Source organism: Periplaneta americana, chromosome 11 (assembly GCF_040183065.1).
Source record: "Periplaneta americana isolate PAMFEO1 chromosome 11, P.americana_PAMFEO1_priV1, whole genome shotgun sequence".
Classification (NCBI taxonomy): Eukaryota; Metazoa; Arthropoda; class Insecta; order Blattodea; family Blattidae; genus Periplaneta; species Periplaneta americana.
The window spans coordinates 144,252,658-144,280,192 of NC_091127.1; the positions used below are offsets into that span (position 1 = coordinate 144,252,658).

Consider the following 27,535-nt stretch of genomic DNA (forward strand, 5'->3'; position numbering starts at 1 on the left):
TTTTTTTTTTCAAATTGTCCGTTGGACTATTATTAACTCCGTCCAAATGACAGAACATTTGCGCCTGCAATCTAGGCGTTTTGAAATGTGCTCTTCTAAGGTTTACTATTTGCTTTACTTACTGGCTTTTAAGGAACCGGAAGGTTCATTGCCGCCCCTACATAAGCCCGCCATTGGTCCCTATCCTGAGCAAGATTAATCCACTCTCTATCATCATATCCCACCTCCCTCAAATCCATTTTAATATTATTTTCCCATCTACGTCTCGGTCTCCCCAAAGGTATTTTTCCCTCCGGCCTCCCAACTAACATTGTATATGCATTTCTGGATTCGCCCATACGTGCTACATGCCCTGCCCATCTCAAACGTCTGGATTTAATGTTCCTAATTATGTCAGGTGAGGAATACAATGCGTGCAGTTCTGTGTTGTGTAACTTTCTCCATTCTCCTGTAACTTCATCCCTCTTAGCCCCAAATATTTTTACTATTTGCTTTACATTTAAGAAAACATCACGTTTTCAGGTCCCGATTTCCCTTAAGTAGGCTATGTGTTTTTTCGTGCTTTTCTCGACATTTTGAGATATACCCCAGGCGAGTCCTTAAATTTGTGGCCACCTTCTTTCTTCTCACCAGTTCATGAACTCTGAAAGTCTGTAGTTTGAAAAGCGTTTGAATAATGACTGGGGCCGTGTGCGACGCGCCGCAGCTCTTGAACTGAGGAAAGTGTCATGATGGACGCTCACTTAATAGCGAAGATGTCGATTAATGGCCGTCATCGCGTATTCGCGACCCGTGTCAGCACGTGATTTGATTTGGCACAACAGCCGACGAGAAAGTGACCTACAACATGTCTCCACTTCCGGCCATCTTCAGATTCGTCTTTACTCTTTAAATATCTCATATTCGCACCCCAAATTTATGTACTAATAGTTCCGGTTCCGTGCCTTCGATGTACCTAAAATTCTATACATTTTCCTGGAGGCGAAGGAAGATTTTGGGATTCTGAAGTCGCCGACCAAGGAAGCGTTTTAATAACAATCGATCATGTGGATAGTGTGACGTCTTCCTGGTTGGCAAAGCGACACGCATTGTGCTTTATAAAAAGGAAGGCGAGCGTCGTCTTCAGTACACAACAACCAGCGATCTTTCTTCGGCTGCATATCCACAGACATGGCTCTCAAGGTAAAGTCCTGGGTAGATTAACTGACACTACAGTACAGTACAATACACTTGTTATTACATTTTTATTATTATTATTATTATTATTATTATTATTATTATTATTATTATTATTAACTCCATATGTAGATGAAATTATTGGGGATCATCAATGTGGTTTTAGGCGTAATAGATCAACTATTGATCAGATATTTTGTATTCGACAGATAATGGAGAAAAAATGGGAGTATAAGGGTACAGTGCATCAGTTATTTATAGATTTCAAAAAGGCATATGACTCGGTTAAGAAAGAAGTTTTATATGATATTCTTATTGAATTTGATATTCCCAAGAAACTAGTTCGATTAATTAAAATGTCTCAGTGAAACGTGCAGCAGAGTCCGTATAGGTCAATTTCTGTCAGATGCATTTCCAATTCACTGTGGGCTAAAGCAATGAGATGCACTTATCATCTTTACTTTTTAACTTTGCTTTAGAGTATGCCATTAGGAAAGTCCAGGATAACAGACAGGGTTTGTAATTGAACTAGTTACATCAGCTGCTTGTCTATGCGGATGACGTGAATATATTAGGAGAAAATCCACAAACGATTAGGGAAAACACGGGAATTTTACTTGAAGCAAGTAAAGCGATAGATTCGGAAGGTAATCCCGAAAAGACAAAGTATATGATTATGTCTCGTGACGAGAATATTATCCCAAATGGAAATATAAAGATTGGAAATTTATCTTTTTAAAAGGTGGAAAAATTCAAATACCTGGGAGCAACAGTAACACATATAAATGATACTCGGGAGAAAATTAAACACAGAATAAATATGGGAAATGCCTGTTATTATTCGGTTGAGAAGTTTTTATTAACCAGCCTGCTGTCAAAAAAATTTGAAAGTTAGAATTTATAAAACAGTTATATTACCGATTGTTCATTATGGTTGTGAAACTTGGACTCTCACTTTGAGAGAGGAACATTGAGAATAAGGTGCTTAGGAAAATATTTGGGGCTAAGAGGGATGAAGTTACAGGAGAATGGAGAAAGTTACACAACACAAAACTGCACGCATTGAATTTTTCGCCTGACATAATTATGAACATTAAATCCAGACGTTTGAGATGGGCAGGGCATGTAGCACGTACGGGCTAATCTATAAATGCATATAGAGTGTTAGTTGGGAGGCCGGAGGGAAAAAGACCTTTAGGGAGGCCGAAACGTAGATTTGAAGATAATATTAAAATGGATTTGAGGAAGGTGGGATATGATGATAGAGACTGGATTAATCTTGTTCAGGATAGGGACCAATGGCGGGCTTATGTGAGGGCGGCAATGAACCTCCGGGTTCCCTAAAAGTAAGTAAATAAGTAATTATTAGTATTTTTATTATTATTATTATTATTATAACTCGTGTTATTGTAAGTAATGGCAAAATATAGCTTTAGTGCTTCATAAAGATAACAATCGTAGGTTCGAACCCTAAATATGAAATGGACATTTTGTTCTTTCAGATTAGAGTTGAGCTTAAACGATATTTCCAAGTATCTGTGACAACTGTGACTGTGACAATTAAATATCTGTGACTTTTATCTGTGATTTTGTCACACCGATATTTTATATCGACAAGTAAGCACAATATGCACGAATTACACCGATATTTTGTTACACCGATAAAAATTAACAGGAAATATTGAAGAGCAGTGCAACGTGAATACGAATTCTCTATACACGCCACACATCAGTGGTGTATATGGGAAAATGCAACAAATAAGTTATGTACATGTACCATTAACAAATAAATACTAAGCTAACTCAACAGAAACATGTAAAAAGTTAACCTCATATACCAAGAGGTTATATCGTAGTCGATTTTAGATATGGAATCAGTTGATAATTTTTTTATGTAGTTGAGTATGGAAAAATTGAGGTTTGTGATTATCCTAATCGTTTTAAAAATTGATCCTTTTTATTGTATATAATATAATGGATAAATAATTATTTTAAGTCGTGCATTAACATTATAATATTGAGTCAGAATAAAAATTAACGAAGCATCAGTATTTGGAAAAACAATGGAAAATAATTATAACACAAAACTGTTGTTCAGACAAGATTTTACACAAGATAAAGTATTGGTAACCAATGGTATTATTATTTAAATCGTGTAATCATTATATAATTTATAATAAGATTGTGAAACTAGCGCTGAAGTAGTTTCGGCGAATTCGGATGTGAAAATCGTTGCATTTATAAAGATTTTTTTTTTTTTTTTTTTTTTTTTTTTTTTTTTTTTTTTTTTTGGAGAGACAGTTCCTCGGGTTAAACTAGCGCTGAGGTAGTTTAGGTGATTTCGGAAGTGAAAATCGTTGAATTTGATTTTTTTGTGGAGATGCAGTTGATCGTATATCCAAGGCATAACAAAGCCTAAACTAACCAAACCTAACCTGTCACAGATTCGTATATGCAAGGTGTATATACGGAGTACGAAGGGGACTACCTCAACGCTAGTTTAATCGTTGATCGTATATGTCTAGGCATAATAAAAGCTTAAACCAACCAAACCTGACCTGTCACAGATTCGTATATGCAAGGTGTATAAGGGGAATACGAAGGAAACTACCTCAAGGTTAGTTTAGCGAAATAAGTTGCCCATCATATTAGCCAGTTTTGTCTCGTTCGGTTTTAATTGAGTGGAAAATACTTACACATTAATATAAATTGACAGTAAGCTTAATGTGAAAATGTGAAGATCTCGGGGGAATACATAAAATATTTATAAAACATATATACAGACTAAAATATGAAAACAAAATGTCAGATTCATGATTATATTACTATAATGCCGCTAATAACTTTGCAACACATCATCACTTTGAAAAAAATAATATTGAACAAAATATCACGAAAAAATAATCAAATACCACCGCCCGATTGCTGTTATTGTATCATGCGCATGCGCAAACCCACGACGTAGAGGAGAAAATATCAGTCACAGACGTTGGAACGGTGACAGAGTACTGAATACGGAGCAGATTTCGATAGCGATATTTTGTCACAGATATTTCGCGTCATCAGTCACAGGTTTATCTGTGACAAAAAAATACCTGTGACAAAATATCGGTTTGTGAAATATCGGCCATCTCTATTTCAGATACCTTATTTTCTATTGTTTTAGTTGGGTCATTCGGCGTCATATCGATCCCACGTGAAGGAATGAGGTATTACGGTGGAAAAGTCCAAAACTGAACTTGAGAAAATCCGGACAGAATTACAAAATCATAATCTGCTTTCAGTCTTAATTCCTAACGCCTGGTCTGATTACAGAAGCATTCCTCTGTTGAAGATTGGAATGTGTTGGAGTTATTGGCTATAATTATTATACTTGTGTCATCTGCAAATAATATGGGAAGACCTACATCTTTTATTAGGGGGGCAAGATCATTTATGAACACTAGAAAAAGTAGAGGACCTAATATTGATTTTTGAGGAATTCCATTATTAATAGTTCCCCATGCCGAGGCAGATTTCATAGTTGTATTGATTTCGACTTTCTGTTTTCTATGTATGAGATATGAATAAAACCATTGGTGTACAACACCTTTAATTCCATAATAATCTAATTTATCTAGCAGCATTTTATGATTTATACAGTCAAAGGCTTTGGACAAATCACAGAAAATCCCTCCAACTTGTAGTTGTTTGAGCATAATATGAGTATACGAGAACTGTGTCAAAATTATTTGAGATAATTAAACAACAGCACTTGAATTAACACGTTTTCATAATTTTAGTATACTTTTTGTCTGTAATGTGGTGGTAAGCAGCTGTGTTAATTTCTGTTCGTGTTTTGTTTGTTATACATTTTCATGTCCTAGTCTCAGTTATTTGTAGGACGTGTTTTCTTAATTTGGAACACGTTGCAGTTTTTAACTTTTGTAATTAATGTTTCTTTGGTAATGTGTAATTGAGCGTATTTATCTATGACAAAGAACATTTATAAGGCCTATGTATTCATTTAATTTTTTGAGTGTTATATTTTGCATAACAATTTTCATTCATGCAGCCGAAATGAAAGATTTGACTGCCTTTTTGCTTCTAATGTAAACATAATAAACTTTAGGAAACTGGAAACACTCATACATTTGAAAGTTCACTTTTTGAGTGCGAACGTTTTCAAGAGTTTGTTTTCCTGCTTTTCTTAAACGTTTTAGGAATTGACGGAAGTTTTTAGATATGTTGTAGAATCTCAATATTTTCAGCAACGAATTATTGGGGGTTTCATATTTTCATATCAAGCTGTATCTGAATAAACATGTGTTGTTCTTTCCATTCAAGATTATATCTGATACGAAATCCGTGTATTGGTTTTCACTTACTGAGTTCAGTGTTCGTAGACTTAACAGTCAAACAATTCTAAAGACGTCGCATTGTCCCTTGATCCATGTTTGTCTTTGTCCTACTGTTCTTTTCAGTTATTCATAGTTGTTGCACTTCATTTTACTGAGCATGTGTTTGATGTATTTTCTACTCGGTCTTCCTGTTCCTTGCTTAAAAATCGTTCTCACCTCAATTAATTAACTAAAAATGTGTTATGTCTGATTATATTATGACATGACCAATTGATTTTATTTTTTCCCGTGGTTATTTTTGGAATAAAATTATAAATAAATACGCCTTACAAATTACCGGTGAGTAAATGATAGGTATCTAATTATTTATATGTAATATTACCTCTACTGTTGTAATAATTTTTGTTCTGTAGTCAAAATATTTAACTTTCGAAGTCTGTGATTAAATGCATGAACTAGATAGTGTAGATTCAGTACTGCTGATTGAAACCATTATTATTTTGCTATTATATTAATTAAGCCCATTATTATTTAATAACAAGCTGAGAATTAGATCTTGAAGAGTCATTCCTTCAAGGCAGCAGATGTCCTTGTCACGCGATCTTCGTATAGGTCGTCCAGGGTCTTTTCTGCTTTTGCATTGATGTTAGAAATCAAGTTCTTTAAGTATATTATTATCCATTTCTTGCATTTTATGTAATTATTTTATTAAGATGTTTGAGATGAACTATACTTTCTAATCGTATTTTTTTTTCTGTAAGAGTTCTGTATTATTATTATTATTATTATTATTATTATTATTATTATTATTATTATTGCGTAATCTTCCCCAATTTGGTGATGTTGTTAAAGACAAGGTGTGACATTTAAATACCTTATAAGAATTTAGTTTACATAAATTGAAATTTACAATAGATTAAATTACTTACAATAATTGTAAATTATTTAAGATCACGAAAATCTGCATTAAAAGTAAAAAGATAAAGATAAAAATAAAATAAAAAGTAAAATGAGTTGTAATTTTAATTGAAGTACCTATAGTGTAAGTGTCGTAAAATCTCTAGAAAACCCTTCAAAGCTAAATTAGAACTTTCCTTTATTACTGTTGTCGTTGACCATGCTAAAGTGTTTTTATTCCAGTTGTTTGCTGTTGATACATAATATATGTCCAAATGATTACATTACTCGCGCTTTAAATTTTCTTTCAACTCGTCTTGTGGAATTTCGATATTTGTAATATGTTTAATGTAACACGAGATGACTGATACGTAAAATTCCGTCATATTCTTTCTAAATTCAAATATCACTTACTTTCTTACTTACTGGCTTTTAAGGAACCCGGAGGTTCATTGCCGCCCTCACATAAGCCCGCCATTGGTCCCTATCCTGAGCAAGATTAACCCAGTCTCTACCATCATATCCCACCTCCCTCAAATCCATTTTAATATTATCTTCCCACCTACGTCTCTGCCAAATTCAAATATCATTCGTCCTAATTACAGAGTAGTTTAAATTTATTTGTAGTACTTATCAGTCTACGGAATAGAATAGAATTTTAATTTCTGATGGATTTTAAATTTGAGGTTTTCTTGGGAATACTTTTTTTTATAGAACTCTTATCGTTATAGTAGGAAGACCCGCAAAATTTCAGAAATTTTTTATACTTATAAATTAATGAATTATGACGTAAATAATACAATCCATTTCATTGGGCTGGACAAATAACAAAATACTGCATGCAACGATGAAGAATTTTTGTAAGTATATTATAGAAATGAAACGTTTTCTCTCTCATTTCCTTATATTCGAAACATAAAGATAGGTATTCTACTTGTATTTCTGGTTGTGGGACATTTCATCCCAGGGTCTGAATAATATTTTGTTGTTTAAAAGCCCTCTTAAATGAGCTATTTTGTCCCTAAGTTCGATTGTTAGTGAACAGGTGGACACCTTCCACTGTAGCTTGTTATAATTGTGTAGCCCTGTATTTAACCTCTTGAGAACAGCTACTTGACTGATGAATGAGGAATGATGGATAGATTATTACGAAGAACGTTAATTGGGAAATTGTATAACAGTGTAATATGGTACGCCAGACTAGCAGGGCGCAGAGTGATGGCGCAATGCGTGTTGAAGAATCGCCTTGTTAATTATAATTATCGGAGATCTACTTTCACGCTACCCTGATCTCTGATCTAGGAAGCCCTACTTCTTGCATTCTCTGTAAATTATAATTCTTTTACTTTCAATTTCTTCCGCGTGTTATTAATTTGCGTGTAATAATACACGTAGTTAAAATCCGAGCTTCTATCATATAAGTCCACGCTATGGGTGGGGTTCCTCGCCACTGCGAAGAAGCAAAAGAATTTCGTATTACAGGAGTGTAGATATGTATGCTCATATGAGACCCTTTCACACAGGATAATGATTTTAAAATAGATCATTCATAGAGGCCTAATTTGAAGATACCTGTTAAGAAAAATGTTCTTGCTTGTAGTAACTTAAAACTGCGTTTAACAATTCAATTTAGAATTTAGACAATTATTATTCCGGCAGATATTAGACCTTCTAGTCTGTTTCGACTCCTATAAAATTATTTCCATTTCTTCCTTGGTGTGCCGACGCCCCTTGTTTCTTCCTGCTGGTATAAAAGTATTCATTTTGTAGTTTTTCTTTCGTAATTCTTTGTACGGGGTTTCACTACTTGCTTCTGTAGTCGATGATTCTTTCCTCTGAACTGTAGAGGTTCAATTGTTGTCGTACATCTTTATTTTTCTAATTGGCCCCTCTTGTAATTCCTTCTAATTCCTAATATCGATCTTAAAAATCTCTGTGGCCTAGATTCTGTTTTCCTACCTTCTCCTTTATAGTCCCATTATTAACTACCGCATAGGCAGCTTGTCATAGCTTGTTTTATAAGTTTAATTATTTGTACCTCTTTCCTAGTTTCTCTATCTAATATTCTTCGAATGGTTCCGCAGATGTAAATCCACTATAGCTAATGTTCTTCCACTGGTTCCGTAGATATAAATCCACTACAGCTAATGTTCTTGCACTGGTTCCACAGATATAAATTGACTGCAGCTAATGTTCTTCCAATAGTTCCGCAAATATAAATCCACTACAGCTAATGTCTTCCAATGGTCCGGCAGATGCAAATCCATTATAGCTAATGTTCTTCCAATGGTCCCGAAAATGCAAATCCATTACAGCTAATGTTCTTACAATGGTTCCGCAGATACACATCTATTACAGCTAATATTCTTCCAATGGTCCCGCAGATGCCAATCCATTACAGCTAATATTCTTCCAATGGTCCCGCTGATGCAAATCCATTACAGCTAATGTTCTTCCCATGGTCCCGCAGATGCAAAGCCACTACAGCTAATGTTCTTCCAATGGTCCCTCAGATGCAAATCCATTACAGCTAATGTTCTTCCAATGGTCCCGCAGATGCAAATCCATTACAGCTAATGTTTTTCCAATGGTCCCGCAGATATAAATCGAATACAGCTAATGTTCTTCCAATGGTCCCTCAGATGTAAATCAATTACAGCTAATGTTCTTCCAATGGTTCCGCAGATATAAATCCACTACGGCTAATGTTCTTTTAATGGGTTTTCCAATAATTCCGCAAATGTAAATTCACTACAGCTAATGTTCTTCGAATGGTTTCGCAGTTGTAAATCCACTAGAACTAATGTTCTTCGAATAGTTCCGCAGATGTAGTGGGTTTATATTTTTCGGAACTATTCGCAAAACATTACGTGGAGGAAGTAAGATTTAGGTAATGACATGCATAAATATCTACAGCCACTATAGGCCTATGCAATGAAGTAAACCTTGCTAAGGAATGTACTAAGACAGTCAAAGAATTTCCATAGCTTCATGGGATTTTCCACGCTCTAGTATGGTTCTGGAATATTACGAGTAATTTGACAACCCCATAAGAAAAATGCATTCAGACTGTTAATATGAAGTTTTTAATATTTTCAGTGAGTGTATCTCCTTGACCATAAACCTAACGGACATTTAAGACAGGAAATTAAAAAATAATATTGCAGTTAAATAGTGTTGTCAAAGAACTAGTTAGAACATATAATGGCGATGTTCCCCAGTATACTATCTCATGACTATCGATGGGATGACCTACGAAAAGGTAACGTGTCAGTTTTTTTTAAGTTGAACCGGAACTGGACAATAAACCGAAAATATATTGATAGTGATAATACATAATCTACTGAGAGTAGCTGAGTTTATGTTGTTGCGATAGCAGACTGATCAACGAATAAGAGTTCAGAGGAATAATGAGTAATTACAATTAAGTTGTACCTCTACTGCTTCGTCTATCTATATAGATGTAATTCTGGTCAAGATCTTAAGCATATAGCCCGATTGCTACTATTTTTTAACCGTTATGATGCCATTCCCTAAATCAACCTTTCTTCAGAGTGTCTTACGTGTATCGAGATCACGATCTTTCACTTTTAACGCACACATTTATTATCATAATCCTCCATAAAGGTTAGACAAGGTAGTTCCTTTCGGCGAAAAGAATTAATGTCTGTCTAACATTTCAGCAGTCTTCTTTTCCCTTCGGCCGTTACTGTAAAATTTGTAGAGGCGCTTTTGTGTTTTAGTTCTGCATTACTAAAATATTTCAGAACACCGTTTTATTGGTAATCTTGTTCGCGACAGCCCATAGAGGTCAAGGTCTACTAGCCGATTGCTGGTTTCACGTTTACATGCTTGAGAAGAGGTGGACGATCTTTCAGTCAGTACTGAGGTGACGTGTGGTTAGCACTATAATACTCCCAAACGTTATAGCTTGCTCACAGAAACGGATTTTACTACCAACTGTAGTCCACCAAATTCATAATGATGCTGGTTGGGCACCGCTACACACATTGGTCGAAATTTAAAGGAGAAATGTATTTTTCCATAAAGACTCAAACGAACCGCTTTTTCCATAACGCTAGTACCAGGCATGTCTCCTTATAATATCAGCACCGGTCGTGTAATGCAAGTAATTGAAGCAGGCCTATATGCAGTGTGCATAGCCCTCATCATAGACTGAAGGTTAACTGTGGGGTAATTAGTGTAGGTAATCGTTTCTAAAGCAAATGAAGTTTCTTCACAAATATATTGATATACGAGTATAAGCAGCAATCATTCTTCGTCTTTACAATTTGATAATTATATAAAATAAGGAAAGCTTACTTTAGTATCCGTTAACGTTTTTTTTAATAGTCAACTCTCCGAAGACAGGTCTAAATCTCATAAGTGATACCAACAAGGCATCACTTATGAGGCAACTAGGCCAGGAAGGTTATGGTGGCCAGTTTCTTCCCCCTCCCCCCATTGCATACATCGCCGACTAGCTACATATTACACTAACCAGACTTGAGATGTATGCAAATAGTTGTTATTCCTCTGACACACATCGTCAAGTGAGATGTACCGCCTGATAATAGATGTGCATCGGTAGGCCCTATGCGTAAACAAAAATTACTGCATGAATGGAAAAATAGTTCTTTAATCATTTATTTAGCGATGTTGTAGGCCTATCTAGCGTCCTTTGAATGGGTGATAGGGAAATGATGTAGTAGCCTATATTCGACGTGATGAGTCCCAGGATACATACATACAAATATAGTGTTCTGCCAAATGACAGGTCTTTCACTGCAAAGCCAGCATTCTCCAATCTTTCTTATTTTCCGCTTTCCTCTTTATCTTCGCATATGATCCATATATCTTCATGTCGTCTATTATCTGATTTCTTCTGCCCCGAACTCATCTCCCGTTCTATCCTTCTCCATATCCGCATTTCAAATGCTTCTAGTCGTTTCTCTTCACTTAGTCATAATGTCCACGATTCTGTTCCATATAACGCCACAATCCACACAAAACACTTCACTAGTCTCTCCCTTATTTCTTTTTCCAAAGATCCGTAGAAGATGCTCCTTTTTCTTATATATAAACGCTTGAAGAAGAGATTTATGAAATGTTTAAGTAAATTATTTATGTAAGCTCTAGAAACTATTCACTATCTCTCGTGTAGTCCGGATTTATGTGAGGCGGGCCTTGCATTTCGCACCACGCATGCGTCTGTTTCGGACACATTGGTTTTTCATTGACCCCAGTTTCAGGGGATTTAAAAAGGAAGCTAGTATTTTAAATTTAGATCAAAATTCATTGATGATGAAATACTGTAACAAGCAATCGAAGATAATCTGAAGATGAAAATAGATGAGCCCAGGCAAAAATCAGACATCCATGCATTGTTCTTTGCTAAATGGGAGTGACCCGTTGCAGTTTGCGATCGTCCTGGGCCTGCTAGCGGCCGTGGCCGAGTGTGGTGTGATACCAGCGGCACCAGCCGTGGCGCTGCGCACCGACTACGACCCACACCCCCAGTACACGTTCGCGTACGACATCCGTGACGCCCTGACGGGCGACGCCAAGAGCCAGCACGAGACCCGCAGCGGAGACGTGGTGCAGGGCAGCTACAGCCTGGTGGAGCCCGACGGCCACGTGCGCACCGTGCTCTACGCCGCCGACCCAGTCAACGGGTTCAACGCCGTCGTGCAGCGCGGGCCCCTGGTGCACGCCAAGGCGGCCGTCAAGGCCTTCTGACGAGCCGCGACGTCGCGTCGTGCTTCCGCCTTCTTATTTATGTTGCTTACCTACAATTTATCTATTTAAGAGCTGCGCTTAGTGGCCGTCACTTATTTATCTGCTTGCTCAAGCCGCGATCCTATTGCAAGATGTATTGAGTGGGACTCTGTCATGCAGAGATTCTCAACAATTCGGGACTCTCTGAGATTTTTAATATAATTAATATGCCTCAATAAAACGAGCGACATAAGAGGAACTGTTGCTAATTATTCTACTCAGCTGTATGTAATCGCATAACTTGAACACATTTATTGTTTTAGAAATCGATCCAAAGTTTTGGCATGATCCAATTGCCGAACATAAATAAATCCCACCAGATCATATATGATCCTGTTATCACTTTTAAAATTAACTATATGCTCCTTTTTTGTTTTGTTTTTATATTTAAATGAGTAGGTCTCGGTATTAACAATTATATTATATTCATTTTTAATTAAGAGTTTTATTAAATTTTGTCCCATAAAGAATATTTTCAGGAAAATGTTTAAGAGTGAAAAGGACTGCTTCCGAATTAGGCTATGTCTTCCTTTTCTTATTTAAATGCTTGACTTTCAAATTTCTCTGCATTTGTTTGCTTATCTGTAATTATGTTACTTCAAAATTGTCATTTCTGTCCCTAAATATGTGCATAGGCCTATAAGTATTTGTCTCTTGTTCTTTTGTTTTAACCCTTTCCCTCATAGTGGTTGTTCAGAAGAACCACAGTTTTCTTTATTTCTAAATTTTATGACACAGATAATCCACCAAGGAACCACCTCTTGAGCGTATGTACAGGTGCCATCTGTGTTTTGAAATTGTGTGCAGAGTTAAAATGTTGAAAAAAATTGATCGAAGCTTTTTTATGATCCATGATATGAAAACCATAAAAAATTAACCGCATAGTGATTGTTCAGAAGAACCACAGCTTTCTTTCTTTCTAAATTTTATGGCACATATATTCCACCAAGGAACCATCTCTTGAGTGTACATACAGGTGCCATCTGTGTTTTTAAATTATGTGCAGAGTTAAAATGTTGAAAAAAATTGATCGAAACTTTGTTATGATCCATGATATGAAAAACATAAAAAAATTAAATTGTGCTGCAAAAGGTTAAACGAAAAACATATCTTTTGAACGCCCTATTCTAAGTAGAAATTTTAATTGTAGATAGTTGAAGAGAACATGATTTTATATTATTTTGATATTTTTAGGAAACATAGCGATTGGTTGATCACTTAAGTTTCAAAATTTCGTAGTTTCCGATAAAGTTTTAAGTAATTACATTATGATAAACATGAGAACTAAATTCGTTTAAATTAATTTGTTTACTTTGATAACAAGTACGTAATTTATATTTTATTTTACTGATTATATAGATTTCATCATTTGAAAGAGAATTCAATTTTTAAGGTTTATCTGTAGAAAATTACTCTCGTGATGTGACTATTCATCGCAAACTGAACAACCATTTTTGATGTCATTAACTTGGCATAACCAGACATTTATGTGAATTATTGTGTTCTAGTTATGTGCGATCTGGTTGCATAAGCGAATTATGAAATGCATATCTCTATTATCCAGATTTTTTGTTTTATTCATGAAACTTCTCTTGAGTTTGGATTTACAGCTGGTTCTCCTCTTGCAATAAGGTCAAGGCACAATTGGAGAGGTGGTGTAACCCCCAGAGTAAGTGTGGTGTGAAGGAAAGGTTTTGTTTACATTTCTTATTGATTATGTTTTCCAGTTACTACACGTCCCTTGTAAATTGACCGGTGTTGATTCCACGAACTACCAGAGTACATCATATCCCTCCACGAATGCTTTGATTTCCTCAGTATCCCGCGCTCCGTAATCGCCTACGATGTCTTGTATACAACGACAATGGCGACATCAGCACTCAGCGGTCATGTAACATGGGACTCGTAGTATGAATTTAATTGTGAATCTGTGATGTAAATATTATGAGTACACAGAAAATTTGGCATGTGCACTGTGCTGAAAAATACGAGATGTGATACTTTTATTGTGTCTATTCTATATAGTGAAATCATTCATGTGATCGCAATGGGACAGTTTTATTTAATACAATATTTGACTTTGGTTTGAAATTCTGAATTTACAATAAAATTATTGGTTTGTTTTATTCTTCGTTAAGAAGATCCAACAAGAAATTCATAAATGTTACTTTTTCCGCACAGTATTTCAGAAGAAAAAAAATAGTAAGATGGATTTGGAAAAGTAACTTATGAAGAAATGTAACCATCTACTTTATTTCTTTCTTTACCGCAACTTGTTACTGTGGTATTGCAGTGGTGCAAATAAACATACAGTAAAATACTGACTTCACTTTTGTTATTACTGTATCACCTCCTTTGAATTCCTTCATGCTCTATTAACATATCTATAGGAGAAGCTGAAAATGAAAAAATGAAGTGAATTTCTATTTAGTTTTCATTATGCGAAGTACACTGTCTATAAAAAAAGTAATTGGGCACTGTTTAGAACCTCGTGGTACCACCTCTTGTTGCTATAACAGCAGCCACCCTGTCAGGCATGCTCTCCACTAGATAGTGTAGGCTATCCACTGAATGTGTCGCCATTCCTCTTGCAACATGGCACTCAGTTGGACAATGGAAATTGGCCCCATGTTTCGGCGGCTACTATGCAGTGGTATGCAGGCAATAAAGTTCACCGGTTGGACTGGCCTGCACAGAGTCCCGATCTCAATCCCATTGAGCACCTTTGGGTCAAATTGGACCGGCGATTGAGGTCTCGGGAGATGTGGCCAACTTCCATTGTCCAACTAAGTGTCATGTTGCAAGAAACATGACGACGCATTCCAGTGCATATCCTACACAAACTAGTGGAGAGCATGCCTTACAGGGTGGCTGCTGTTATAGCAACAAGAGATGGTACCACGAGGTTCTAAAGGGGCGAAAACAGTGCACAATTGCTTCTTTGTAGATAGTGTATAAAGTCGAAACATTGCGATGCTGCAAAAATTCAATTTCAAGTTTTTCATGGAAATAGGCCTAAACGTTTTCTGCATACAAAAAAGTAGATTGTAGAAAATTCCGTCTGTCTGTGTATCGCTGTTTCTTCACAACTACTCCACTATTTTGTTCATAGTGAATTTCGTCAAGTATTTTTATCCGAGAAAAACACCATGAAATACAGAATTAATCAAAATGGTTTGAGCCATTTCTGATTTTTTACGAAGAGACTACTAGCAACATGGATTACTACTTTAAACAGTGACTATCAACATGCATTACTACTTTAAAGAGTGACTATCAACATGCATTACTACTTTAAAGAGTGACTAGAAACATGCATTACTACTTTAAAGACTGACTAGAAACAAGCATTACTACTTTAAAGAGTGGCTGCCAACATGCATTACTACTTTAAAGAGTGACTGGAAACATACATTACAACTTTAAAGAGTGACTGGCAACATGTATTACTACTTTAAAGAGTGACTGCCAACATTCATTACTACTATAAAGAGTGACTGTCAACATGCATTACTACTTAAAAAACTGACTATCAACATGCATTACTACTTTAAAGAGTGACTGTCAACATGCATTACTACTATAAAGAGTGTCTGTCAACATGCATTACTACTTTAAAGACTGACTAGAAACATGCATTAATACTTTAAAGAGTGACTATCAACATGCATTACTACCCTAAAGAGTGACTGTCAACATGCATTACTACTTTAAAGACTGACTAGAAACATGCATTACTACTCTAAAGAGTGACTACTTTAAAGAGTCTCTAGCAACATGCATTATTACAAAGAGTGATTCAGAAAGTTTCAGACTACATTTGTCTTTTTTTCGATAGTGAGTACTAAAGTACACACTTTATTGGTTCCTTTTGTTTAGAGGAGAATAAGTTGGCGAATGGACTGGTGTGTGTTTTTGCCTTTTAGAATTGCATGCGATAAAGTCTATTACTTCCGTGCAGCGAGAATTAGAAGCGACTATGGAGCGAATTGTTCTTCCACATCCCAATAATCTGCCACTTCACGTTCACACTCCTGAATTTCGACCAATTTTCACTCTTTTTCAAGGAAGAAATCTAATCTTTTCACATTTGTAGTAAACTCCACAACTGTTTACTAAAATGGAGGAAATAAGCTGATTAACAGCTTCCAATGTTGTGATGTAAGTGACAGTGGCGGTCCCGGGTCAATTTGCTGCGAATTTCAAACTGAAGAGAATTGTAGAAAATGACAGTTTTTCCTAAAGAAAATAAAGCAAAAAATCTGGATTTTAATGCGTGAACGAGGTGTCAAAATTTTTTTTAACAAAAAATAATATTTTTACGCGAAGCCTTTGAGATATTTCTAACTCTGTCCCAAAATTCATTGATCTAAATATATCCATTCTTATTTACTTATAAATGGCTTTTAGCGAACCCGGAGGTTTATTGCCGCCCTCACGTAAGCCCGCCATTGGTCCCTATGCTGTGCAAGATTATTCCAGTCTCTATCATTATATCCCACCTCCCTCAAATCCATTTTAATATTAACCTCTCATCTACGTCTCGGCCTCCCCAAAGGTCTTTTTCCCTCCGGCCTTCCAACTAACACTCTATAAGCATTTCTGGATTCGCCCGTACGTCCCACATGCCCTGCCCATCTCAAACGTCTGGATTTAATGTTCCTAATTATGTCAGGTGAAGAATACAAAGCGTGCAGTTCTGCGTTGTGTAACTTTCTCCATTCTCCTGCAACTTCATCCCTCTTAGCCCCAAATATTTTCCTAAGAACCTTATTCTCATACACCCTTAATCTCTGTTCCTCTCTCAAAGTGAGAGTCTAAGTTTCACAACCATAAAGAACAAACGGTAATATAACTGTTTTATAAATTCTAACTTTCAGATTTTTTGACAGCAGACTAGATGACAAAAGCTTCTCAACCGAATAATAACAGGTATTGACCATATTTATTCTGCGTTTAATCATGTGAACGCTAGCGTCTCAATAATTCTGTTCAGTAGGATAAATGTGTTTGCTTTTTGAGCTTGCAGATTATTTATAAATGTGGTTTTATGGCTGGAAGTAGTGGCCTCGTTTTTCCTTCTGCATTTAGTTTGTTCGATATTTTGTTTTGGTGGACATATATACGCAAAAAAAATATATATTCCAGTGATAAAAGTGATACTTGATACATCCATTCTGGAGTAATTAATGTTTTTCCTACAAAAGAAAGTAATTGTTATATCATCCGCAGTTTGAAAGATAGAGAGATTGCATTTTCAGTAAAAAGAAACTTCATTTTTTATAGGTATTTGATCCCTTTATAAATATTAGGAAATTTCACATAAGTATAAGGACAGGAGTGAAACATCAACTTAAACTTCTGGTAGAACCCGTAGTTGGTTTCGGTGTGTCAAGAAACCTTTAACATTTCAAAGTTGGTCTGTTGCACATAGTGTGCAAATTGAACTTGTATAAGCAAGGTAAAGTCGTATTAGAATTATTGTTTTGAGTAATCCAAAGTTCATACTGTTGTATTTAATAGCTTTCGTACAATGAATGTTTATAATTGCTGACATCATTTTGACACGCCATGTATGATTATTTTAGTAAAAAAATTAACCGGTCTTCATTTATGAAAAATATCCATTAGGGATTCAGCCAAGCCGGCTCTAACTATTCTCTTTCTAATTTTATTTCTTACACAAGATGAAATGGTAAATAAAACTTTGTGATTATTGTGTTCCTATAAATGTTCATGTCGGAATAATGATTGTAAGGTACTCCTGTAATAATCTTACGAATCTAAACATTCTTTAAGTAAAATTTCGAGTTAAAAAATATCTATTCGAATTGCTTTGAAAGATCACTATATAGCAATTCCAGTTATCACGGATGTTATATTTTTACTATTTTCAAACTGCTGTCTATTCAAAATAAAATGACTTTTGTCAACTTTTATTATTATAATCAATTTAGATTATCATTTTACAGAAAAAAAGTTAAATTACATTAGTTAGGTCAGATGCAACAGTGTTCATGAGTAGGATAGTTATATACAATAAAAGTAATTTAATACAATTATATGAACACTTTTTAATGACTGAATAAAATTAATAAAATCGGTTAAAAACCAGACATGTTTCGGAGGAATGCTCCTCCATCTTCAGTGGTAGTACCACGGAGCATTCTTCCGAAACATGTCTGGTTTTTAACCGATTTTATTAATTTTATTCAGTCATTAAAAAGTGTTCATATAACTGTATTAAATTGCTTTTATTGTATATAACTAGAAAAAAAGTTGTTTGAATAAAATTTATTATTATTGCAGAAAATAAAGAAAAGGTTCCGTCATGGATGTTACAAGATTTGTGAACTCACTTCACATCTTATTAACAAAAAGTGTAAAACTCAGGTCTCTGCCTCAAGCAAAAAGACATTCATTCTCATAGTGTCCATGTGAAAGCTATGCAAATCTCATGGCATCCAATTAGTTAACAAGAACATAGTTGATAAATATTTTATAGTTTTTCTCTCCATGTCACGGACGTTACATTTTGTCACGGATGTTACAGATGAGTTAATGTCCATCACTGTTCCAGTTTCAAAACAACTGTGACATTTCTAAGTCAAAATATTCACTTTTCAGGTTGGAATTTCTATTGCTCACCAGAATCAGAATTATAAATAATTGATTAAATGGCGATCTTACCCGTGTTAATTATGTAAGCATGTGCGGCTTCCAGCTGTTTCGGTGCTATTTGACAGCATCCTCAGAGCCTTCTGTGTCTCGACGTCATCTCAACTTCGCTGCCTGTTGTGTGGATGCGTTCGTGTGATGAAGAGTTGAGTCAAATAGTGTGTGTGTTCTGAAATTGATCTGTGTGTTGAGTATTTGATTAGGGTGTGTTTTAGTGTGTCTGTATATTTCATGTTGTTCTAGTGTGTTGAGTTTTTGGTTTTTGGGTTGTATGTGTAGGATTTCCATGTAGCACCGAAACAGCTGTAAGCCGCACATGCTTACATAATTAACACGAGTAAGATCGCCATTTAATCAATTATTTATATTCAAGTGTTAAAAGTAGTGTACGAAAGCTTCAACATGGAGAATTATAATTCAATGCATTAGCGGATGAAGGATTTATGTAACATTTTTGTGAAATTTGAGTTTCCTTAGTGAATGAAGATGATGTAAGTGTGCTTTCGCAGTGTACTTTATTTCAGTTTGTCTTGTCGTAGAATATAGAAATGCAAAGAGGATGAAGGACGTTTGTTGTAGATGCAAAACTGTTTTTTAATGGCTGAAAGTGTCATTTATCTGTGGTACCGGTAATATTTGTTACATAATCTCTTCGTCCACTGATGTCTGATTGGGTTTTTCCCGAGGTTTTCCCCAACCATATGGCGAATGTCAGATAGTCTGTGGCGATTTTTTCGCCTCATCTCTCCAAACATTTCGCTATCACCAATTCCATCGACGCTAAATAGCCTAGTAGTTGATACAGCGTCATTAACTAAAAAAAATCCACTGATGACTTGAATTAGCCTGTGCAGGTACAGGACTTTGAGTTTTCTTTCCTTTAAGGAGTAAAATTTTGGAAATATTCAACATTTTTTTTCCTCCATTACTCCATCTTGTACAATAATGAATTTATTTATTTTTTTCAAAATTCGAAGTTCACTGTGCAATGATGAAGCGTTTCTCTTATAACTCAAAAAGTATCCAACATTCTGTGATGAAATTTTTTGTGTGTATTTATGCATGTCATATCTACAATATGATGCAAAATCACTTCTCTACCTTTGATAGATTGTCTGATAAAAATAAATTCATTTTAGAAAATGGTCAAATATCTAACACAAAATAAAAAAAATATTGTTTATTAAGGAATGTAGTTGAAAGAGCATGATATTGTAAAAATGAGTTCCAGCAATAAAATAAAAGAGAGAAAACACGAAAAAGTTAACAAGTTTATGAGTTATGGGGGAAACACTTCATCACTGCACAGTAACTTTGAATTTTGAAAATAAAATATAAATTTTTTTTAAAATATTTTTATGCTTGACCATGCCGAAATGTAGTAATTATACACCTGGTAGTAGCCCTTTAATGCACCTCATTAAAGTACACCTATTCATTATAGTTCAGTTGTTCAGCCAATGAGAAATCACCATTGTACCATTATAAAACCGCAAGTATCGATATGCAATCGAAAGACAATTAGCGAAACGTCACGGGGGCTGGAAATCCAATACTGTCGCAGAAGGTTATGTTCTGTTACTATAATAATTAGCGTTAATTGTAAATAATATTCAAATAAATTCAATTTGTCATCTCGTTTTTCAATTCTAAATCAATTTCCAGGTTATATCAATATTAATGTTCATGTTATTCTCTAGATTATATCAAGGTCAATGATATTCGTCCCTCGGAAAAAATCAATACTTTCAAGTCTGCGCACATCTCACAATTTAGAAGGTCAGTTCCGCTCTTCACTTAGATAATCATAACATGAATAATCTACTTATGAATAATTTCAAGTTAGAAATATGGTTGAGCATAAAAAGTCGTATGAAACTTGCCTATAATGGTAATTAAGACGCTCGTATGAAAATTATGAAACTCGCTTGCGCTGGTTTCATAAACAAACATGCTCGCGTCTTAATTACTGCCATTATAGGCTCGATGCATAATGTACTATTTTCATATAGCAGAAGGGTAGTGTTTTACACATACCAATTTTCATTATTGTACAAGATACAGTAATAGAGGAAAAAAATGTTGAATGTTTCCAAAAAATTTACTGCTGTAAGCCTTACTTAACCCCTTAATATATGATGGGAGGTTTGTGATTTTTCAAAGAGAAAGACAGCTGTTGGACTATGGTTGTACATAATTCATTTGACACGAAGTTACCTAAATAACAGTTTTATTACTAACTACGTAAACGGAATAATGATTAATTGTGTGCTGTTTAACGGGTTTTTAAATTACGGAGAGATGAGATTGTGTACAGCCTGGAGGCGGAGAGGCGTAGCGGCTGATCGTTACCCCTGTACCAGTTAATTTATAATTTATATAATTCTTACATCAATGTCAAATTGTTTTCAAGGTCAGGTTCTGTGGAATTCCACTTGATATCAGAGACAGGTTTGTCAACTTTACAGGGTTATTTTAATCGTTTGACAAGGTTGTCTTTCTTTTTCCATGACCCCACATAACGATTCTTAAACCTGTATTCTTGAAGGAAAGAGAAATGCTTTCACCAGTCTGTTAGGTAACGGTTTCGTAATATGAGGCAATCACTCAAATTGGCAAGATTTGTATGCGAGTGGACTCTCTTTCTGGATCATGAATTTCAATGATCGATGTCAGCAGCCAACGAGCGCTGGCTGAAACTACGATTGACGTTTAAATACCTTGACGGAGATTTATTACATACTCGCGGTAACGAGTAGCAAGTGCTAGACGTGCGTACAGTTTTATTTCTCCTTTGCGGCACAGTTCTTGGCACCCCGAGGCAACTCACATGCGTACTGTTATGAAAAGTTAAGTTATGCATATACAGGGTGGAAGTAACATAGTCTTGCAGATTTCCAGAGCGAATAGCTCGTTATATGTAACAGAAAACTATAATACCATATTGGTGGAAAGATCATAGGTTTTTTTTTTTCGGAAAAAAAAAATTTCCCCCAAATGTTTAACAACCTCTTATTCGGTAACAATCGCGAGTAGGATTGTGATTTTTGTCCATATCAATAGGAAATCTAATAAAGAATAATTTCTTCCTTTGGCGTATTTCAATAGCATGATCGATTTTCGTGTAAATTTAATTTTAAAAACCTCTAAATTCAAGCCATTGCACGAAGCGAGCGAATGGCAACGTCTCGAAAGAATGCAGCTTACGTACGGAGACTCAGCGAGTTCGTTGACCTCTTACATCTGTATTACGTGTACATTGTATTAGCGACGATGTTGCCGGACTGTTCAAACTTCAAACTTAAATTTCATTTTTCAGGCAAATTCATGGATGTCTTCAAAAGCAAATTTATCAATTTCAGAATACATTAATGCAATTAAAATGTCCAGCAATGTATCTGCGGTTAGATCTGTGCCCGGCAGAAGTTTCAACACAACCCGTTGTCGCCATCCTGGCTGCAACGAGACGGAAACTCTTGGTCACGTGTTGGGATTCTGTCGAAAAACGGAGCTGCTGCGCAACAATCGACACCGTAAGGCCAGGACCGGTATTGCTGATGTCCTCAAGCGTCGCGGATGGGAGGTAAATGAGGAGATCTACTGCATTTCATCCTTGGATTCGAACAGAAGAGCAGATATTGTAGCCATCCACAGGACTCAATCTAAGGGAATAGTTCTTGATCCTACATTCCGATTTGAGAGGGATGCCCTGCAGGCACAATACGTTGATGAGGAGAAGAAATCCATTTATGAGTCCTGCATCCCTTACCTAAGTGAGAAATATAACATTCCCACTAGTCAGTGGAGTGTTTCTGGTCTTTTGTTTGGTCCGCGTGGCACACTTCCTAAATTCACATGCAATATTTTAAAAACACTCGGTTTCCGATTTTTTGAAATTCAAAAAATTTTGTTGAATATTCTTAAGGATTCAATCCAAATATTACATTACCATTTATATTTTGGCCATTGATGATTCTATTGGGTTTGCATTTCTCTGAATGTTTTACTAAACGATTCCTGTATTTAATCTCTTTGTCTTTCTAAATTATTCTGTAGTGCTTTTATTCTGGATCTTTATGGTCACCCTCATTGCGGGCAGATTATTTTGTTAAAAATAGTTGTATTTAATCGTGCATTTAATCACAAAACGTAATATATAAGTTTTCTATTAATTTACGTGTACCCTATCGTCTCTTTCAAGCGCCAAGGTCCTTTCACTTCCAGCCTGTATATGTCACAGGATAGCTGAAAGTTAAGGCTGCCATCTTTGCACACAGTCGGCATTTGTAGCACTATGGATGTCAGTCCTACTGTTCTCTTACACCAGTAGTTGCCTAACGCCACGAACTTGTGATGTAATAGAAATGCAACCTGCACAACCCTATCGCAGTGAGGGGTGGAGTGGGTACCTCCTCAAGTAATGCAGTGACTGACAGTGCCTAGACGGACTGTACCGGACAATAAAAACAATATAATATTCATCGGATACTTAAATCTTTGGTATGGTAAATTTTTTCACAGCTTTTTGGATTTTTCCAGAACTACGAAGAATTTACTTTTGTAGTATTATTTCATGAGCAGCAATGTGTTGTTGAAACCTCGTAAAACTTTTTCACTGTTAAGTACCTACTCATCTACTCTTAATTTTTATTTCCCTTAAAAATTTGATTTTTGTTTATTTTTATGTCATCTGAAAGCTTGAACTTTCTAGTTTTCAAAAATATATCAGTTTTGTCTCTAGGATGTTTGGATAATTAATTAGTTGAGTTTATATTGACCGGAAGCACCCTTTCTTTAAACTGGAAGTGCATTTCTGCAAGTGTCAATCCGTCACATTCTGTCAATTTTATATATTTTTCGTGTAATAAAAATTCGAATTTGCCGGTAGAGTTTGACTGTATTATTTTTCATACAGTCAGAAAGCTGTATCTTTGGTTTTACAATTTTTGATACCCTCAGAATGTAGATTATTTTTCTCCCATGTTTAGTTTTACAGCATTTTACAACACTAATCTCAACACAAAGTGCACTTAGAATTGAGATATTTCCATTATTCTTGCATAAAAATGAAGCTGATTAACGTAGCTAAGTGCCAAACTACAAACAGTGTCTTACTGCTTAAGAACGTTATCGTAATTTTAAACTTCAAGATCTTAAATTTTTATTTTTATGTTTGAAATTAAAAAAAAAATAAAATAACATTTGTTTAATGGAATAAGATAGGGAAAAACTGTTTTCACAGCTTATTCTGTGTTCTTTTAGGAGTAAGACAGTGAAATAAATTTTGTTCTAACATAACAACTGTGGGCCAAGGACTAAAACAAAAAAAAAAATAAGTTTTCGCTGTAAAAATTGCCTTCCTGCCCTTCCAAAAATATTTGTGGGGTGTATTTTGTGTGGAAGTCCTTAATTATGTGTCAAGTAATCAGAGAAAAAAGAGTTTTTAAAATTTGGATAGAAACTGCATTGTTTTCTCCCAAGGGTAGATAAGTACCATACCGTTTACATTTCAATACAGTGATCATTAGGATCGAAAATGTATTAATTTTAAACATTCCGTCAATCTTTTTGACTAAAATTGTTTGTAGTTGGAAAATGTGTACCCATTGGTGAGGTCCCACACTTGCTCGGCATGGTGATCCAAGAGTTGAACTAAATTTAATTCTGAGACGGTGGAAATGCTGTCCTCATTGCGAGTGGAACCAACCGCGAAGACATTGAACTGCTGCAACAATATTGCGAGGCAGCTTTTCGTTATCAAGATCGTGGCTGCGTGATTAACTGGAAGTGAAAGGAGTCGGGAAACAGAGTTCACTAGTTTGTAATATGATTTATTGGCGATAAACGAATTGACATGGAGATGAAAGACAATGTTTGTACTGGCCGGCGATTTTAGCCGTAGTAGGGGCTAGCGTAACCATATCCGCGTCCGTAAGCAAGACCACCATAGGCAGGGGCGGCGACGGCGGCCACTGGGGCGGCTACCCTGGCGACGGGAGCGGCGACTGCGACGGGGGCGGCTACCTTGGCGACGGGGGCGGCGACCACGGCGGGTTCACGGTGAACGACGGCGTTGAATCCGTTGAGAGGGTCGGCAACGTATTCGACGGTACGGCGGGTGCCGTCGGGTTCCACCAGGCTGTAGCTGCCTTGGACGACGTCTCCGCTGCGGCTCTCCTGCTGTCCCTTGGAGTCACCGGTCAGAGCGTCCTGGATGTCGTAGGCGTAGCTGTACTGGGGGTTGGGGTCGTAGTCGGTGTCTACGGCGACCTTGGCGACGGCAGGGGCGGCATAAGCGACAGGGGCGTGGGCGGCATAGGCGGCAGGGGCGGCATAGGCACTAGCAAGGGGAGCTCCAGGGGCCACGACGGCGGGGGCGCCAATGAGACCGGCCCTGGCGACGGCCACGACGGCGGCGAGTACGAAGAGCTGTACAGTAAAACACAAATATCATACTCTCTGCATAAATCATTTTACGATATTATTTATTTCACTACTGCATGCATGGTCTATACCAAGGATGTCAAAACACCTGTATTACGTGCTCATACTACAAACAATACAAATCGAACAAGGGTCACTTTTCAGCAATATATAGTACAAACATCGCTCTTCATGAAATATTGTGCCGGTTCTTGACATTCATGGTCTATACAGAGAAATCAACTTCTTTTGCAGGAAACATTACATTATTTTCTATAACTATTTCAATGTAAATGGGTCCAGTATATACTCTATCAGTAAATTTCCAGCATTTTACTAAAAGATTCTGCGTTTTACCCTTACAGAGTCTTTAAATTTTTTATATATTCAAGTACCTATGGATAAAATTTGCTCGGAGTACTTTTTTCCCATGTACAGTGGATTCTGCTTAATAGGACCACATAGGGACAGTATGTTTTGGGCCAATAATTCGGCTGGTCCTGTTAACCGGAATTAGATACATATATTGACGTGTACTGTATTTGTTCCTCTAAGCTTGGTCCTAATATGCAGATTTATTGGACCAAAACGCATGGCTCCAAATAGTCTTATTAAGCGGAATCCACTGTATTCTAATTCCGTCATTTTTACAGTATTATCGCCTCATCGCCATGAGGGAAGTGTATGAGTTATTTAAAAAATATGTCAGAGGAATCGTATAATCCCTATAATTGGGTGGAACATTGAAGTGATTTCAAACAATCATAGAACACCACTCGATGAGAACCTTTTTTAGCCTAATCTTAAAAGAAAGAACTTTAATGAATATCGCAACCAGTACAAAAAGATAAATGCAGCCTTCTCTTCTCTAGCCACCAGTAATATTTAATATACATATACGATGATATCCGAACTTCATTTTATTTTAAAATAATGTTGTGTTGCGGTTTGCATCGGCGCGCTGCCGCTTATGAGCGAGATGCGCGTAGAATATTACAGAAGTGGTAACCGAAATTTTTCCCGAATAGGTACCCACTTAAACGTTCCATGTTAGAAATCAGTTGTCAGCAGAAATAGTAGTTACTTTTGTCTACAACGTAACGTAAATGTTTAAAAACGATTTTCTTTGAAATCTTCATAAAATGTTATTACTGACATCACAACACGTGATACTAATTAGCCAAATATTATTTTGGTGTCTGTTATAACATTGTCTAAATTAGTTTGCCGTTAATGTTGCCCTAACAATTATTCACAAAATATAATTTACTTTGTAACACATTCTTTAACTGAGAAATTCATTGAGTCTGGATTACATGTTCCTGATACCTGTAGTAAGTCTACGAATGTAACCATAAGCTGATACTGTACCTTGTATGCCATGTTGTGTGCTGATTTGCTACTGTGCTGTACAGCTGTCGCAGCGATCTTTTATAGCGGAAAAGTTCAGTGTCTTTAATTACAGTGGGCCATGAGGCGGGTTCCGCCCAATATTGCGCCCCCGACCCGTTCAACCGGTCACCCGAGGGATGTCGTCGAATAAAGGTCGCTCGGTCTGCCGCGCACCGACTCCCGAAATTCTGTCTTTGAACCCTGTCCGCGTACTAAGTTAATTATCATAAATCATGCTGTTTAATTACCAGTTCTGTCTCAATCTAGTCGGTATGTTGTTCGTTCTGTTCCATTATTAATGTATGCGATTTATTAGCGATAAAATTATTTATGTTTGTATCCATTTTAATATATTGTTCTGATACTTTTAAGTGTGTATATAGGCCTAAATGGCTATTCAATTAACACCTACTTCAACAATGCTGAAGACGTGTTCACGTAGTTTTACTACGCATTTGTCATAAAGTGCATAAGATTTGCTGATGATACAGCGTTGTTAGGAAAATAGGAGATGATACTAAAGAATATGCTACTATAGCTACACGATAGACCAGGTAGCCCGGGTTCGATTCCCGGTTGGGGCAAGTTACCTGATTGATGTTTTTTCCGGGGTTTTCCCTCAACCCAATATGAGCAAATGCTGGGTAACTTTCGGTGCTTGACCGCGGACTCATTTCACCGGCAGTATCACCTTCATCTCAGTCAGACGCTAAATAACCTAAGCTGTTGATAAAGCGTCGTAAAATAACCTATTAAAATTATAAAAAAATACATAATAGCTCTGGACAGTATGGGATGAAGGTAAATGCAAACAAGAGGAAGACCATGGTTATTGGAATAAAAATAAAGAA

At 36.2% G+C, this 27,535-nt stretch overlaps 3 protein-coding genes across 4 annotated transcripts in view; 2 read left to right on the top strand and 1 right to left on the bottom strand.

Annotated features, from left to right (window-relative positions):
• The window catches only part of LOC138709386 (neurobeachin-like protein 1), a 686,489-nt gene that overhangs the window by 632,886 nt on the left and 26,068 nt on the right, over positions 1 to 27,535 (top strand). The window lies entirely within an intron of this gene.
• Positions 1,090 to 14,515, top strand: LOC138709405 (cuticle protein 19.8-like). The gene is made up of 2 exons (XM_069840145.1): positions 1,090 to 1,182; positions 11,832 to 14,515. Exons 1-2 carry the CDS (start codon positions 1,171 to 1,173, stop codon positions 12,150 to 12,152), a joined length of 333 nt encoding a protein of 110 aa, XP_069696246.1. The 5' UTR covers positions 1,090 to 1,170; the 3' UTR covers positions 12,153 to 14,515.
• Positions 24,685 to 26,820, bottom strand: LOC138709402 (larval cuticle protein A2B-like). The gene is made up of 2 exons (XM_069840142.1): positions 26,664 to 26,820; positions 24,685 to 25,298 (listed from the first exon to the last, which is right to left on the bottom strand). Exons 1-2 carry the CDS (start codon positions 26,673 to 26,675, stop codon positions 24,762 to 24,764), a joined length of 549 nt encoding a protein of 182 aa, XP_069696243.1. The 5' UTR covers positions 26,676 to 26,820; the 3' UTR covers positions 24,685 to 24,761.